Raw genomic sequence first — 12759 nt, 5'->3', positions numbered from 1 at the left:
GCTCTGATGCTGAAATAGCATATAGTACTGAATGCGACAGCACTAGACGGAGAAGCACGGCGAGTTCTGGTCATGGTGAGGGTATGAACCGTAGCCGTCGGAGATGTCGTGGTCATCCCACATGTTGATCATGGGAATTTGCGAGTTGGCGAGCCCAAAGAGACCTTGCGAGAACCACATACAGTACCGCTCGAGGTAGAGCGATTCAAGCTCATTCTGCATTGCCGGTGTGAAAGGCGCATTGTGCTTTTGTAGGGGGTTCCGAATGTCCAACCAGTCATTGAAAAGGTCGCTTTGACCTATCAAGCAGTCGTTGTAGACCTGGTCACCGCCTCCAATCATGACGTGGAAAGGATTGGTCTGGTGGTTGTTAAGAACGTCTCGCCACATAGGGTCAGGGCCGCTGAGGTCGTTGGGGTTAACACTCATGCTGAACCCATTGCAGCTGTGGAACATGATGTTCATCGACTGCCCCTTGGCAGGAACCCAAAATCCCATAGCAGGACCTCTGTTGATCCGGTAGGCGATGCGCTGCTGCTTTCCACCGAGCTCAACCTCAATGTTGAAGCGCCAGAAGGTGTAACCCCTCTCAGCATGCAAACGGAATCCTCGCACATCTTTGTACTTTGATACTCTTTCGCCATCCAGTTTGGCGCGGGCACGCCGACTAGTGTATGAGAGATCGACGGCGCCCTCAGCTACAGGGTAGTCGGGGGGGCTTCTCGAAGTCTCAAAGAGACCCTCGTCTGTCTCGTCCCTGGAGAGGTCTTTGGCTTCCTCAAGATGCTCCACCGGGCGAACGTACAAAGTCTCTCCTCTCCTTCCTAGCTTCGGTAACCCTGCTATTGGGTCAACGTACTCAGGGGCTAGCGGCTGTTCGCCCGAGATCTCATGGGGAGGCGGAGGCAACAGCTCCATCGGTTGAACGAATAGGCGAAGTGTAGGAGAAATTTCGTATGACGACTGGGAGTCTTGGGTCACAATCATGACCGTGCCTCTCCAAATCTCTCTATCCGCAGGAGCAGCTTTGGCTGAGCGACCGACCAAGCCCTTCTCGTGTCGAATACCGCAGTAGCGCAGAAGTGGACCACATTTGAGATGCAGAGATGGCTTAAACCTAGTGGGAGCTGCAGTTATGAGTGAGCATATTCTGGCAGAAGACGTGCGAAGATACACACCTGATCTCTCGTCGTACTCGCCGTCGAATGCCTCAGCTTTGCGTGGCCTCGAATTGACACTAGACCGCCTCCTCGTGTTGTCGCCTTCCCACCACGGTGTGGTTTTATCGATCACCGGAAGCTGTTCTTGACTGAGGTCGAGTAGCGTGCCTCCAAGAAGCCCAGTCGTGCTTTTCTGCCACTCATTAAGCCATTGAGGCGATAGGTACAGTCCGTGACCAGGGCTCATATGCTCCTTCTTTCGGTAGATCATGTTCGAGACATGGTGACCGCGCTCATCGTCGGAGGAATTGTAATCGCTATCCTCATTTCGTCGCTGTCGCCGAGCATCTGCGTACCGCCCGGTCTGGAGCGCAACGGCTGGTGCTCCATCTACCGGCACTGGTCCACGCTGGGGAGCGTCGTATTGATCAAATGATTGTCTCCTGACTGTTGGTGCAGTAGACCTGCGTTGAACCCCGCCCATGTCGACACGATCAGTCTCGCAGCCTTACTGGGTACGCCGGCCCGCCCGGCCTGCTCGGGGGGAATACTGGGATCTCGAGGGTACTGTTGGCCCTGTAAAGAGCCTGATCGCTGCGCTGGGCCTGCGCTACCGCCTGTGGCAGCGGCTGACCTGTCCATGGAGAGATTTCGCGTATCCGCGTTGCTGTACTGCTGCTCCGCCTGCTGCCTTACCCTGAACCATGGATCGCCAGGCTTTTCCTTCTTCAACTTGTTGCTGCCGGTTCTGGTGAGAGAGAAGCCGCCACCGGGCGTCGTGACTGGCGGCGTTGAAAGCGGACTGGCTTCGTTTTCGTTCCTCACGCTGCTGCTGGGCAACCGCAGATCATCCTTCTGCGCTCGATCACGGAAACTGAGATTGCGCTGGGGTATTCCTGAATTGTGTTCCAGAGTTTGATGCACATCTGGGTACGCGGGCTCGGGAGGTCTACGGTTTTGCTGAGAGGCGGTAGATGGATACTTTGCGTCTTCTGGGGCTTTTCGTGGAGGATATCCTCTAGAGCCTGCAGCTGCCGGGGCTGCCGCGACCGCGATTACCGGTGGAGGACCACGAGCCGGGGTGTCTTCATAAATGTCTGGGTCCCGATCGTTGCTGAATCGGACTTGCTGTGGTTGTTGTACTGGGGCTTGCTGTGGTTGTGGCCTGGGCTGTCGGGGCTGCGTTCGTTGCGCATTGGGCTGCAGCAACTTTGGATTGGCATTCGCTTTCGATCGTGCCCTCTGTTCAGCGGCTTCCATGCGAGCACGCTTCTCCTCCTTGCTGAGAACAGTCTCTAGATGCTGAAGGGGCGAGCGGATGTCTGTAGAGACCTTCCGACCACTTGGTATCCTGGTGGGCTGGTTGGCAGGATCTAATGCTTCCCCAGCACCATTTGAGGGGTAGAGTGTTCGTCGCCGAGGACCTCCTCCTCTCATGTCGGGCATCTCTGGGCGGACCAGCCGGGCGTGAGGCTCCCTGTGAACGCTCAGTGCGCGGGTAGTCTTGCTGGCCATTCGCCTTGTAGTAGGCCTCGGGCTCCATGTCGTCGATATCGACGGGAGGGACGTTTTGACGCTGGGATGCCAGAGGTCCGACAGGTTGGACGCTCTGGGTGTACGGCTGACGATAGCTCACGGGAGGAGCTCGAGGGACGTCAGGCGCAGCAGGTGGCGTGGGTCCAACTGTCCTGTCGATCTGTTCTTCGTTCTTCAAGCTTCGACGGCGCTGTCGCTTCTCGGCAAACTCGTCGGCGTATCCAGACGAACCGTAGGGTAAGGTTGGAGGCCGCGGCGCAAGTCCTTGCGGTGCGAAGCTTGACCTCGTAGGCGAGACAAAGGGGCTCAAGGTAGACTCGGTGGGAGCTTCAGTATAGCCAGTGCGTGCTGTCTGGACTGAGGCGCGGTCTCGTCGAGGTTGTTGTTGGGGGGCACTCGAGCTAGAGAAGGCATCCATGGGGTTTAGCGGTGGCTGGTCGTCGAGGACATGATCATCACCAGAGGCGCGGCGGGCGGTACTTGGACCCTTGGGCAAGGCGCCCCAGTAGGGAGTGGCCATGTGCTCTGGAGATGGCTGGGTGGCAGGATTGGGCATGGATCCCGAGGATGAGGGAGAAGTAGATGATTGGGTCAGTGGATGTGCAGATTGGGCGTACAGAGGTCAGTCCAAGAGGGCCGAATGAACCCTAGACGGTCTGCGGGAGAAGCGTGGAAGAATGGCCCGGCCTACGAGGCGACATGCAGCTTCCCATAGCCCAGGCGAGGCGGAGCGAGAGTGGTGAGAAGTGAGCCAATGCGGTGCAGACACATGCGAAGCGATGGAGATAGGACGTAAAGAGGGTATCGTAGGGGTAGTATTTGCTAAGTATGATGATCGCCGACGGGACGGGGGCGCACAGCAAACGACTCGAAGCCAAAGGGTTGGAAAAGCAAAAAGGTCTGGCGGTACGGTCAGACGGCGTCGCCTGCATAAGGAAGAGGCTGGTCACCGGGAAGAAGAATAGGAAGCTTGCAGGAAAAGAGCGAGGTTGACGCCAGGGTTGACGCCAGGCTGGGCTGCACGCTACGCCGTCATTGTTCGTTTGAAGCGCGAAGAGCAGGCACCCTGCAGAAAGACCAGGGAAGGCAGCTGACCAGGGCAGTTCCTGCCGGAGCTTGGGTAATGAGTTTGGGAAGGGGGGGGGGGAGAGGGGGAGCTGGCCAGGAAGCCAGGATCGTGACTAGGTAGGATCGAAGGCGACCCGGCCCCCACCGCGCGACGGCGCAGGTGGGCTGGATGGGGCACAGGCTCCGTTGACGCTACAGAGCGGCAACGTGCGAAGACGGAAAGAAGAGGCGGTCGGGACGTCGACGGGAGCAAGCGTACCCAGCGCGGGCAGCTAGCCTTGCCCACTAACTACGCGGCCCCTCCCCGCATGTTGTCTGGCCCAGGTGCATTCTAAGCTATCAGCACGGGAAGCCAGAGGTTGCCGTCTTGATGCTCGTTACCTCTTCATTGATGGCTTGAGGTACGCTCAGCAGTTGATACACACAATGTTGGCACATGCACGCATACGTGCGTCTCGTGGCTCGCACACCGCTGCAACCCACCTAGGTTAGGTACCTACCTTGGGCATGGGAAGTACGCATTCACGCCTCTGCACTATCATCGGAGGTGGCATGACGACAAGCATACGGCTCTTAGACACGTCACAGGCGCATGTACCGGGATTCTGATATCTCGCCCATTCGCTCTGAGACCTGTCGTTGGGGATGTCATCCAGGCGCAGCTGGACCAACCAAGTATGTGGTGTAACAGTCTGCTATATCGAGAGACATGTTCTGCTTGTCCTCCCCGACGCACTGGTAAACGCATGCACATGGTGTATCTTCGGCGATCAAGGCATCTCGAAGAGACGGAACGACGCAGCAACACAATGCAGCACTGCGCAGTACGGGGCTTGCACCCCTCGGCTGGCTCTACAAGGGCAGGTCGGCTGTGGGCCCCAGCGCGCAGCGACGGTGAGATCCCCTAACACTGGCGTCGTCACCCCCTGCTGCACGTCTTTCCCAGCCACCCGAGTTGTTGGTCGGGTTGTGTTGAAAAAGCCGCCATTACTAGCTTGCCGCTCGATGTCGCGCTCGAGGCTGCAGGAACAGAGGCTCATCTGAGACTTTGTCGCTCAACCTTTTTCGGAGCCCAAGCGACTGGGTTGCTCGCTGGCTGCCCCCTTGGTCTTGGGCGTCACACAACTCAGGAAGGTCGTGTCAGGCACTTCTGGTTTCCACAAGAGAATCGAATTCTTGCCCTTTCCTCGAGTTACCACAGTAGACGACACAACTTTATTCTTCACAAGTTGCTTCACATCGTGCTCACCTACCAACGCTGTGAGGCACTGAAATGAGTTCACCGTCTTGCGGGTGGCTCAGTCATGTACATGAAAGAATCGACTTAGACTCCAGGTAACACATGCTTCATAGTCTCGATTACTTCATTCATTGCGTGGTAAGACATAATTGTAGGTTCCATGGAGAAAAGATGCAAACGCCTGCTCCATTTCCAGCCTTGTGGCTGAGCACATGCAAGAAACACCCGATTACCCAACAGCGAGATGCCGTCGTACAGAATACCCAGCAGAACGCGAAAAGGCTGCTGCTTTCCCCCCATCATCATCCAAGGCCACACTTTCAGTTTCGTAGGGATATCAAATCTGACGGCCACCTCCCAGTCTTTGCTTCTCGTCTACAACTTCATCGTCACTGTCATCGCCAATGACATGTTGTTCTTCATCGTCACCGCTCACCCGCCTCCGACCCTCGCGGGATCTTGACCGCTCCTGGTCATGGTACCCCTCACCCACAAACTCCTCCTCATCATCGCTGCCGCCTGCAAAGCCGTCGTACAGCTCACCACCCCTGGTGCGACGACCCTTGCCACTAGCGGCGGCGCCCTTCTCGCCGCGGTTGAGGCCTTCAGACTCGTCCTCATTCAGGAGTTCGAATTCATAGTCATCGCGGGGGCTGTTGCGCAGCTTGCGGCGGCGAGGCGATGAAGAACCATATTCCAAGACCCGAGCAGAAAGCTACGATAAAGCGCCAGGGCGCCATAGATCCAAACTTGAGCCTTGGCGGAGGCACCGAAAGACGGGAGCCAAGATATCCAGTTGCTGTTCGTCGGCGCCCCTTGAGCCCCTTGGATGCCGGAGGGGACAGATGCGCTCGTCTGCGCAGGTGTCGCGGCACTGGTTTCCAGGGTAACCTCAGCCCCGGCCGTCGTGGTCGTCTTGACCTTGGCCGGTCGGTCAGGGTGGTCAGTCGGGTGCGCCTCCAGAGAGCCTGTATCCTGAGGTGGGTGGCTGACAGAGGTCGTAGCTGCAGCCACGGTGGTCGTCTGTATCTTGGCGTGGTCGTTGTCGTCACTCTCCTCGGGCATTGGGGAGCTTGGTAGCCTTCTTCTCGTCGATCGACTCGCCCCAAAGTTTGATGTGGAAGTCGGTGAAGGTGCCCTGGTGCTGGTTGCTCACAGAGTCTTTGACGATAACAGTCCATTTGCCGATCCCCTTTTCACCCCTAGAACCATATTAGCTTACGATGCACAAGATCGGACCTATTGCACGGAGACACACCAGTGAGCCACGCTCATGAAGGTCCAGTCGACGTAGCCATTCGCATCCTTGTCATTTTTGCGGGTTGTCGCAATGTGGCTGACGATGCCATCCGGGCTGATCAGGTCCACGCTCAAGTCACCCCGCTGGGTGTGGTTGACATTCATGGTGACGGTAACGTGCTCCACGCGAGCCAGATTGGCCTGCTTGAGGGCATCGGAAGTGACCTCGTGGGAAACAGCCAGGCCATCCTTGCCTTGAGGGATGGCAGTGTTGACGTGAACCCAGGGCGAATAGTACCAGGCCTGGGCCTTGACCTTCTTCCAGGTCTTGGCGGCCTCGACCATGGCGTAAGCATCAATCTTGCCGTAACCAAAAGTATGGCTGAACTTCTTGCCGATTATCGTATCCTGCCATTCCCCAGTGTCCAAGTTGATAGGCACGGCAGTATCCATGGCAAGCCATTGCATGTCTCTCCACGACAGATCAGGCCTCGCAGAAAGAACCAGAGCATAGACTCCAGCACCAATGGGAGCAGCCGCCGATGTACCTCCATGTGCGTCGGTGCACGCATCTGGGCCGACGTCGGTGGTGTGCTGGATTGTTAGTTAGCAAGAGCAGATCCGACATAAGTGGGCACAACTTACGATAGAATCGCCGGCACCGCTGCTGTATGTCACAACCATTTGCGCGGAGCACTTCTCGGAGTAGTATGGGTGCTGACCGGTTCGGTCAACGGCACCAACTGTAATGCTGTAGATCGAGTTTGTGTAGCCGTCAAAGTTACAGTTGTCCTCCTTGGCTGCGCCGTTGCCGCTTGCGAAGACGTAGATGGAGCCGAGGCCGTTGCGTCCATCCTGGATGCCCTTGAGCATGGCGCGCTTGATCAAGATTCCGGGCGCGTCCATGGAGCGGCCGTCGTCAGGCGGGCCCCATGAGCAAGAGTAAATATCGTTGTGCTGGTAGTCATAGGTCATAGCCACGGCCTCGTCAGCGTCGGAAATGAGCTTGCTCAGAATACGCAGCCCAGCGATCTTAGAATCGTAGGCGACACCGACACCGCAGACGTCATTTTTTGCGGCAGAAACCTCGCCGGCGCACCTTGTGCCATGCCTGTCATCGGCCAGGGTAGGCTTCGGCTCATCCCTGTGATCGTTGAAGTCGTAGGAACCGGCAGCATAGTAGTTGGGTTTCAAGTCGCCGCTATACATGTCAAGGCCGTCGTCGACGATGGCCACGGTCGCGTTCTGGCCGGTGATGCCCCCCATCCAGACACCTGTCACATTGATGTCGTGGCCCTTCTGAACCGGGTTGAAAAGGTGCCACTGCACATCGAAGATGGGGTCGTTGATGCCCAACGTCTTCATGAGCTGCTGCTGCTGCTGCGCGAGAGCAGCGTCCACCTCCTGCCGCACAACAGCCGGTTGTGGCTCCGGCTTCATAACGGGCGGCGGCGCCCTCTTCTCCCACGGTGCACGTGGGACTTGTCTCTGCGCAAAGCGAACACCATCGAGTATATCGAATCCGTCGAGGTCGCGCTTCCTTCTTCGACTCGCCAGGAGCTCGGGCTTGACAACATCATGTTCTACCCTTTTCCCAGCGAAGACGTGGTGGCCGTCAAGGCCGCTCAGCTCTCCCTCGTGCCTCAGGCCTAGGCGCTCTGCGACGAGATCCGGGGCCGTGGAAGAGTCGAGTTCGAGGACATAGTAGTCGTTGGTTTCGTAGTTTCGAGGCGTATGCTTTGCGCCGGCCGCAGCGGCAGCCAGGCCAAGAAGGCCGATGGCAGCTGTGACCTTCATGGTGGGTGTTCGGGGTATAGACACGAAAGCCTTTCCAACTGTGAAGAGATTCTGTTGTCGGGAGAAGAGAAAGGAGATCTATTCTCGAGGCCTAAGACATAGGAAGTGACCTATCGAAAATCAATGCCGAGTAAGGTCAAAGGAATGAGTCGGTGGTAGTATGTCGCTGGATGGTATGCTGTCAGTATATTGTCGAGGTTGCTGTGCACGCGGGACGCAAGAATGCGCCGAAAGGGATGAGCAGTGAATGGCAAACAGGGGAGAGCAATCAAAGAGATCACTGACGACAGACGGGAAAAGAAGGTTGGTAGAAAGTTGCGGCTATGCTGGAGAAGGCGCAAGTCTGACAAGGCGTCGGGTTTGGGAGGGGGCGATCTACTGAATCCTCAGGGGGGCTGAAGGACATCAGATTGCCGTGCAGTCAATCGACGTACCTTGAGCAGAATTAGTCGCACCGAAGATGGCCTACCGAACAGGCGAACGGCAAGGCTTCAATAGTCAATCGAAGATGTACACGTCCAAATCGACGGCGGATGGTGAGAGAGGCAAGTTATGAGAGGTCGAAAACAAGGGTCAGATTGATGTCGCTGTCGTGGCCTTCTGGAAACGCAAGATGAAGACAAGGCAAGTGTCCCGAATGGGAAGGCGGCCGAAACGAGGCATCCACGTCCTGCTGTTTCACGGCCTGTGCTCGCGTCCTAGGCCGCTGGACTGGTCCAGTCCACAAGGGTTGACGAGGGAGGTCTGGGTGGGTCAACACCTACCAAGATAATGATGCGCACAGCCCAACCATTACCTAACCTTAGACGGGCGAGGGAGGTCGACACAGGTACTTTTGCGTACCTAGATCTACCACGGACCACTCCCAGTTTCACTTTCGTTGCCTGGTCTCCTAGTAAGGTGCCGAAGCAGCCTTCAGCACGAGAGAAGTGGTAGGCGCGAAGCTGTTGGGTCGAGATTGGTCGTGTTGTCCCTCTGCCTGCTCTGGCACGAAGCAAGACGCCTGCGTCAACAGTCCGCGTAAGACACTTTCAGCTCAGCTTCTAATAATAACGGTAGCACACACCAAGCTAAGTCCAGTCCTACATGTACAGTTTCCTCACGCAAGGCAGAATGGGGGTCCCGTGTACTTGTCGTCTGGCACTTATTATTCAAGACGTCAATCACGCAGGACGGTATGAACAGCAATGAACCCTTTCCAAGCAGCCTGTTGAATCTTCCCGGTCGCCCACTTCCTCTACCTTGACTAAGTCTTCAAAGTAAAAACTGCATTGCCCTTACAACAGTTGCCTGCCTGGTGGTTCCGGCCCATCGGTGGGCTGTGTGACGCCTTGTTTCTCCATGTCCCCGCACATACTGCTCCCAAATATTAGTCACCTTGCCATAGTAGTCAATATGTGCGTCCGCGAGGCCTCCTAATTGCAACTTGAACTCAGCCCGTTTGATGCGCTCGAAGTCGTTGATTTCTTTGACAACCTCATTGTCGAAACCCTCGCTCGTTCTCTTGGCCAGCTCGATGGCACCGGTGAGGTCGTCGATCTTGCGCTCAAGCTTGACCCGTCGCTCGCGTCGTGCCTGTTCGTGATCGACACCACGGACATCTTCGAACTTGCGCGTGATGAATCCGCTTGCGCCAGACAGTCCAGAGCCCCCGTGACCCGACAACGCACCGTCTCGTTCCGCGGTGGCCTTGTTAAGGTACTCGACGAGTGATTCGAAGTCTACCTGCTTCTGTTCGCGCGCCTTGAGAAGGCTCTTCAGCGCCAGGCTATACGCTTGCATATCTCTCAGACTACCGAGGTAGTCCTGGTCTGTGATGTCCCTGAGATCCCGTGTGCCGTGGGCGGTATCTTCGATAGACGCTGCAAAATGATGGACTGCCGTCTCCACACCAGGTTCAAGAAGGATGAGTTTTTGGAACTGCTCGGCCAGGTCTCGCTGATCGGTCTCGATATCGTTCTCCCTACGGGCGACTCGGGCGACAATCTTCTCAATCTGCACCAGATCTTCGTCAAGTTTGTCGCTCCGCTCCCGAACCTCGATAAATCGCTTGTCTGGCTTGTGGACCTTGGAGAATGCTGTCATGAACGACTCAGTCAGGTTGTCAAACACGCCGTTGTTGGCGCCATCGCTACTCTGAGAACCCCGTGAGCCTCGAGAGCGCATGGTTGCGTTCCATTCTTGGCTCTCCAGAAATATGTGCAGTATATCAGCTCGGCGAAGTACAGGGTGCAGAGATAGTCGGGCGAGGAATCGCTGTAGAGAGTGCGCTCGGCGGTTGGTAAAATCGGGGCCGAAGCGGTCCCCTCGGACATATTCCATGCGCTGCTTGTCGGGTAGTGGAGGGACGGCTGCGGTAGGATAGTCTTTGCTCAGTTGCTTAAACAGGAAGACAAAATCTGTGAACCTTCGACGAACGTTGCTCGTCGACTTTTGGAAGGCTGGGAAGGTAGACTAGGCGTGTGGTCAGCGCTTGCGCTCAGAAAGCGCATCCTCAACCGACGCAGTTCCTCGGACTCCAAACATACGTAAGTGGATATGAGATACGATACGAAGACGTCCTTAGACCCCTCATTTTCTTTCAACGGCTGCGAAACGGTGCATTCGAGCACCTCCTCGCCCAGTCCAGCGTCAAGGTGTTGGGCCTCTTGTCCTTGGTAGCCATTGCTGTCAGGCGCATCACCCGCAGAGGAGCCCGTGATTGGACACCGTCTTTCAGCCGCGCGTTCACTATTCCAGACACGCTGAGAAGTCCTCTTGCTCAATTCGTGCCATCGTGTCGAAGTGGTCGTTCAGGCGGTAGCGGTGGGGCTAATGCGTGTTCACCTGAGGTGAAGATGACCGTCGGCGTCGCCGGAGAGTGCTCGTGATGCGAGGAGATGCGTCAGGACAGGTCTCTAGAGCATTTGTCGCAATAGTATGACGGAGGCAGATTTACGTAGCACCAGACAAACGCGTGACTCGAGGTGTCTGGTTGCGATGTTGCAGTGGTAGCTGCCTGTTGGTCGTTCCGAGGACAGTGACGACGCTACCATAATCCGCAAGGACAGCTCGAAGCACTGACGCTCCGCTCTGCAGGCCTGTTTCGGGCCTTACCCCCCATTGAACCAGATATATGAGTACATCATGCCACAACATTGGGCATCGATTTTCACAGCACGGTAAGTGGTTTAGCTTTGCAGACTTGCTCAACAGTGTTTTCGGATGCTCTGGTTTCTATCCAAAGACTTTTTGGTAGGATCAAAAGGCTTCGATGCTGTATATCTTGCAATCTTATCCTTCTGCCAAAGGTACTCCGCTATCTCCAGCCATTCGCCCCTGTACTTCTCATCCTCCCTTGGACCTATGACGAAAGCTTCCAGATGCGTAGATGGTGAGCAGCGCACTTGGGTCGCTGCGAAGACTCCACAGGGGGATGAATTTGTTAGCTCGCCGTTTGCACACTTAGAGAAAAATTGAGATTGGTCTCCTGAGATCAAAGGTTATCTGTTGTTGGTACAATCTAGGCCATTTGGTGCCGCCATTGTGTACAAAAGTGGGATTCTATCTTTGCTTTCCAGAGGAGGGGCTTCTATCAGTTTTACTGCTTGCTTGCTCTCGGTCCCTGTCAGACCGCCCAAGTCATCGCCTCATTTTGGTGGTACATGCCTGCCTGCCCACCCCATGCTTTACAAGTGTTAAAACAAAGAAAAAGCGCCTGCTAAGGCGTGTATCGTAGTGGTAAAAGTAGTATCAAACGGCGTTCACTCGTTCTTCTTGGATGTCACCTCTTGCGATCGCCTAGCGTCAAGCATCTCCTGCTCTGCCTCGGCGGCCTCTTTCACCTGTTCAGGGCTGACTGACTTGGCCTCCATGGCGATCGCATCCTCCTTCTCGTCAATGTCCTCGATGTCACGAGGCGTGGCCAGACCAGTGCTGGCATTCTCCTCGTTCTGCTCGTTCTCCTCCTCGATCAGTTCCTGCTGCTCCTTGAGGACCTCCAGACGCTGCTTGTTGGTGGCAGCGCCCTGAGATGTCTCAATCTCGAGGGCAATTTCGTGGAGAAGCTCATCCGGAATGGAGGAAAGCACGCCAACGAGAGCATCGATCTGACTCGTCGCTCCACCGGCTCCTTGGCCGTACATGTATGCGTTGCTGAGCACAAGCAGAGTCGAGGGTACTGCCTCCTTGAGACGAAGGTCGAGCCACTGCTGCAAGTACTCGCGCATCCTCGCGGGCGAGACGCTCTGGGTGCGGATGCCTCGGCTGGCGCAAGCCATCTGCAGCTCTCCAGAAGTGAGTGACGCGACACCTTCGTAGCTGATCTGCCTGTCGTCTCTCTTGATTTGTCGCATACGGTGGCGAATCTGGTAACGGAGCATGTTGTCCGTACCGAAGTTGTTCAGGTTCATATACCGGCAAATCGAGACCAACTGAGGCCTGGAAAGGTTATCCAGCGTCAAGTCATCCTTGAAAATCTTGCACGCCTTGATAATATCTTCGTGAGTAGGTGTCTCTGTCGAAGACCGAAGCTTCCGGAAGAATGTCGTAATCTCCTCCCGCTGGATGGTTGCCGGAGTCACAGGGAGGCCAGATTCCTTCAAGCTGTGCTGTAGGAATTTGCTGACTTCTTTTCTTGTCGTTCGAAGGCCCGATACCTTCGCATCCCTGGACTTCTGTCCTTCGTACGTGCTGGGCAGTAGGTTGGGGAACAACTTGAGGGCTACGGGAAGCAGCAAC

General features: G+C 56.1%; 4 protein-coding genes across 4 annotated transcripts in view; all 4 read right to left on the bottom strand.

Annotated features, from left to right (window-relative positions):
• The window catches only part of VDBG_03818 (conserved hypothetical protein), a gene marked incomplete at both ends in the record, with an annotated part of 5491 nt that extends 2239 nt beyond the window's left edge, over window positions 1–3252 (bottom strand). Inside the window, 4 exons of the mRNA XM_003005819.1 lie at window positions 44–1127; window positions 1179–1607; window positions 1673–2533; window positions 2619–3252. Coding sequence (XP_003005865.1) covers window positions 44–1127; window positions 1179–1607; window positions 1673–2533; window positions 2619–3252 — 3008 coding nt within the window. The remainder of the gene's footprint in view (window positions 1–43; window positions 1128–1178; window positions 1608–1672; window positions 2534–2618) is intronic.
• Window positions 3253–5341: 2089 nt separating this feature from the next.
• On the bottom strand, window positions 5342–8040 carry VDBG_03817 (kexin; the record flags this gene model as incomplete). Its single annotated transcript, XM_003005818.1, has 5 exons — window positions 5342–5657; window positions 5708–5992; window positions 6057–6206; window positions 6263–6837; window positions 6889–8040. 5 exons carry the CDS (start codon window positions 8038–8040, stop codon window positions 5342–5344), a joined length of 2478 nt encoding a protein of 825 aa, XP_003005864.1.
• Window positions 8041–9294: 1254 nt separating this feature from the next.
• On the bottom strand, window positions 9295–10705 carry VDBG_03816 (conserved hypothetical protein; the record flags this gene model as incomplete). Its single annotated transcript, XM_003005817.1, has 2 exons — window positions 9295–10391; window positions 10627–10705. The coding sequence occupies 2 exons, from the start codon at window positions 10703–10705 to the stop codon at window positions 9295–9297; spliced, it is 1176 nt and encodes a 391-aa protein (XP_003005863.1).
• A 1078-nt stretch (window positions 10706–11783) lies between these two features.
• VDBG_03815 (mitochondrial distribution and morphology protein) overlaps window positions 11784–12759 on the bottom strand; it is a gene marked incomplete at both ends in the record, with an annotated part of 2932 nt that continues 1956 nt past the window's right edge. The window contains one exon of the mRNA XM_003005816.1: window positions 11784–12629. Within this exon, the coding sequence (XP_003005862.1) occupies window positions 11784–12629 (846 nt within the window). The remainder of the gene's footprint in view (window positions 12630–12759) is intronic.

The sequence above is a fragment of the Verticillium alfalfae genome, genomic scaffold (assembly GCF_000150825.1).
Source record: "Verticillium alfalfae VaMs.102 supercont1.4 genomic scaffold, whole genome shotgun sequence".
Lineage (NCBI taxonomy): Eukaryota > Fungi > Ascomycota > Sordariomycetes > Glomerellales > Plectosphaerellaceae > Verticillium > Verticillium alfalfae.
The sequence above is the reverse complement of the archived record's forward strand: the minus strand, read 5'-3'. Positions and strand labels throughout refer to the sequence as shown.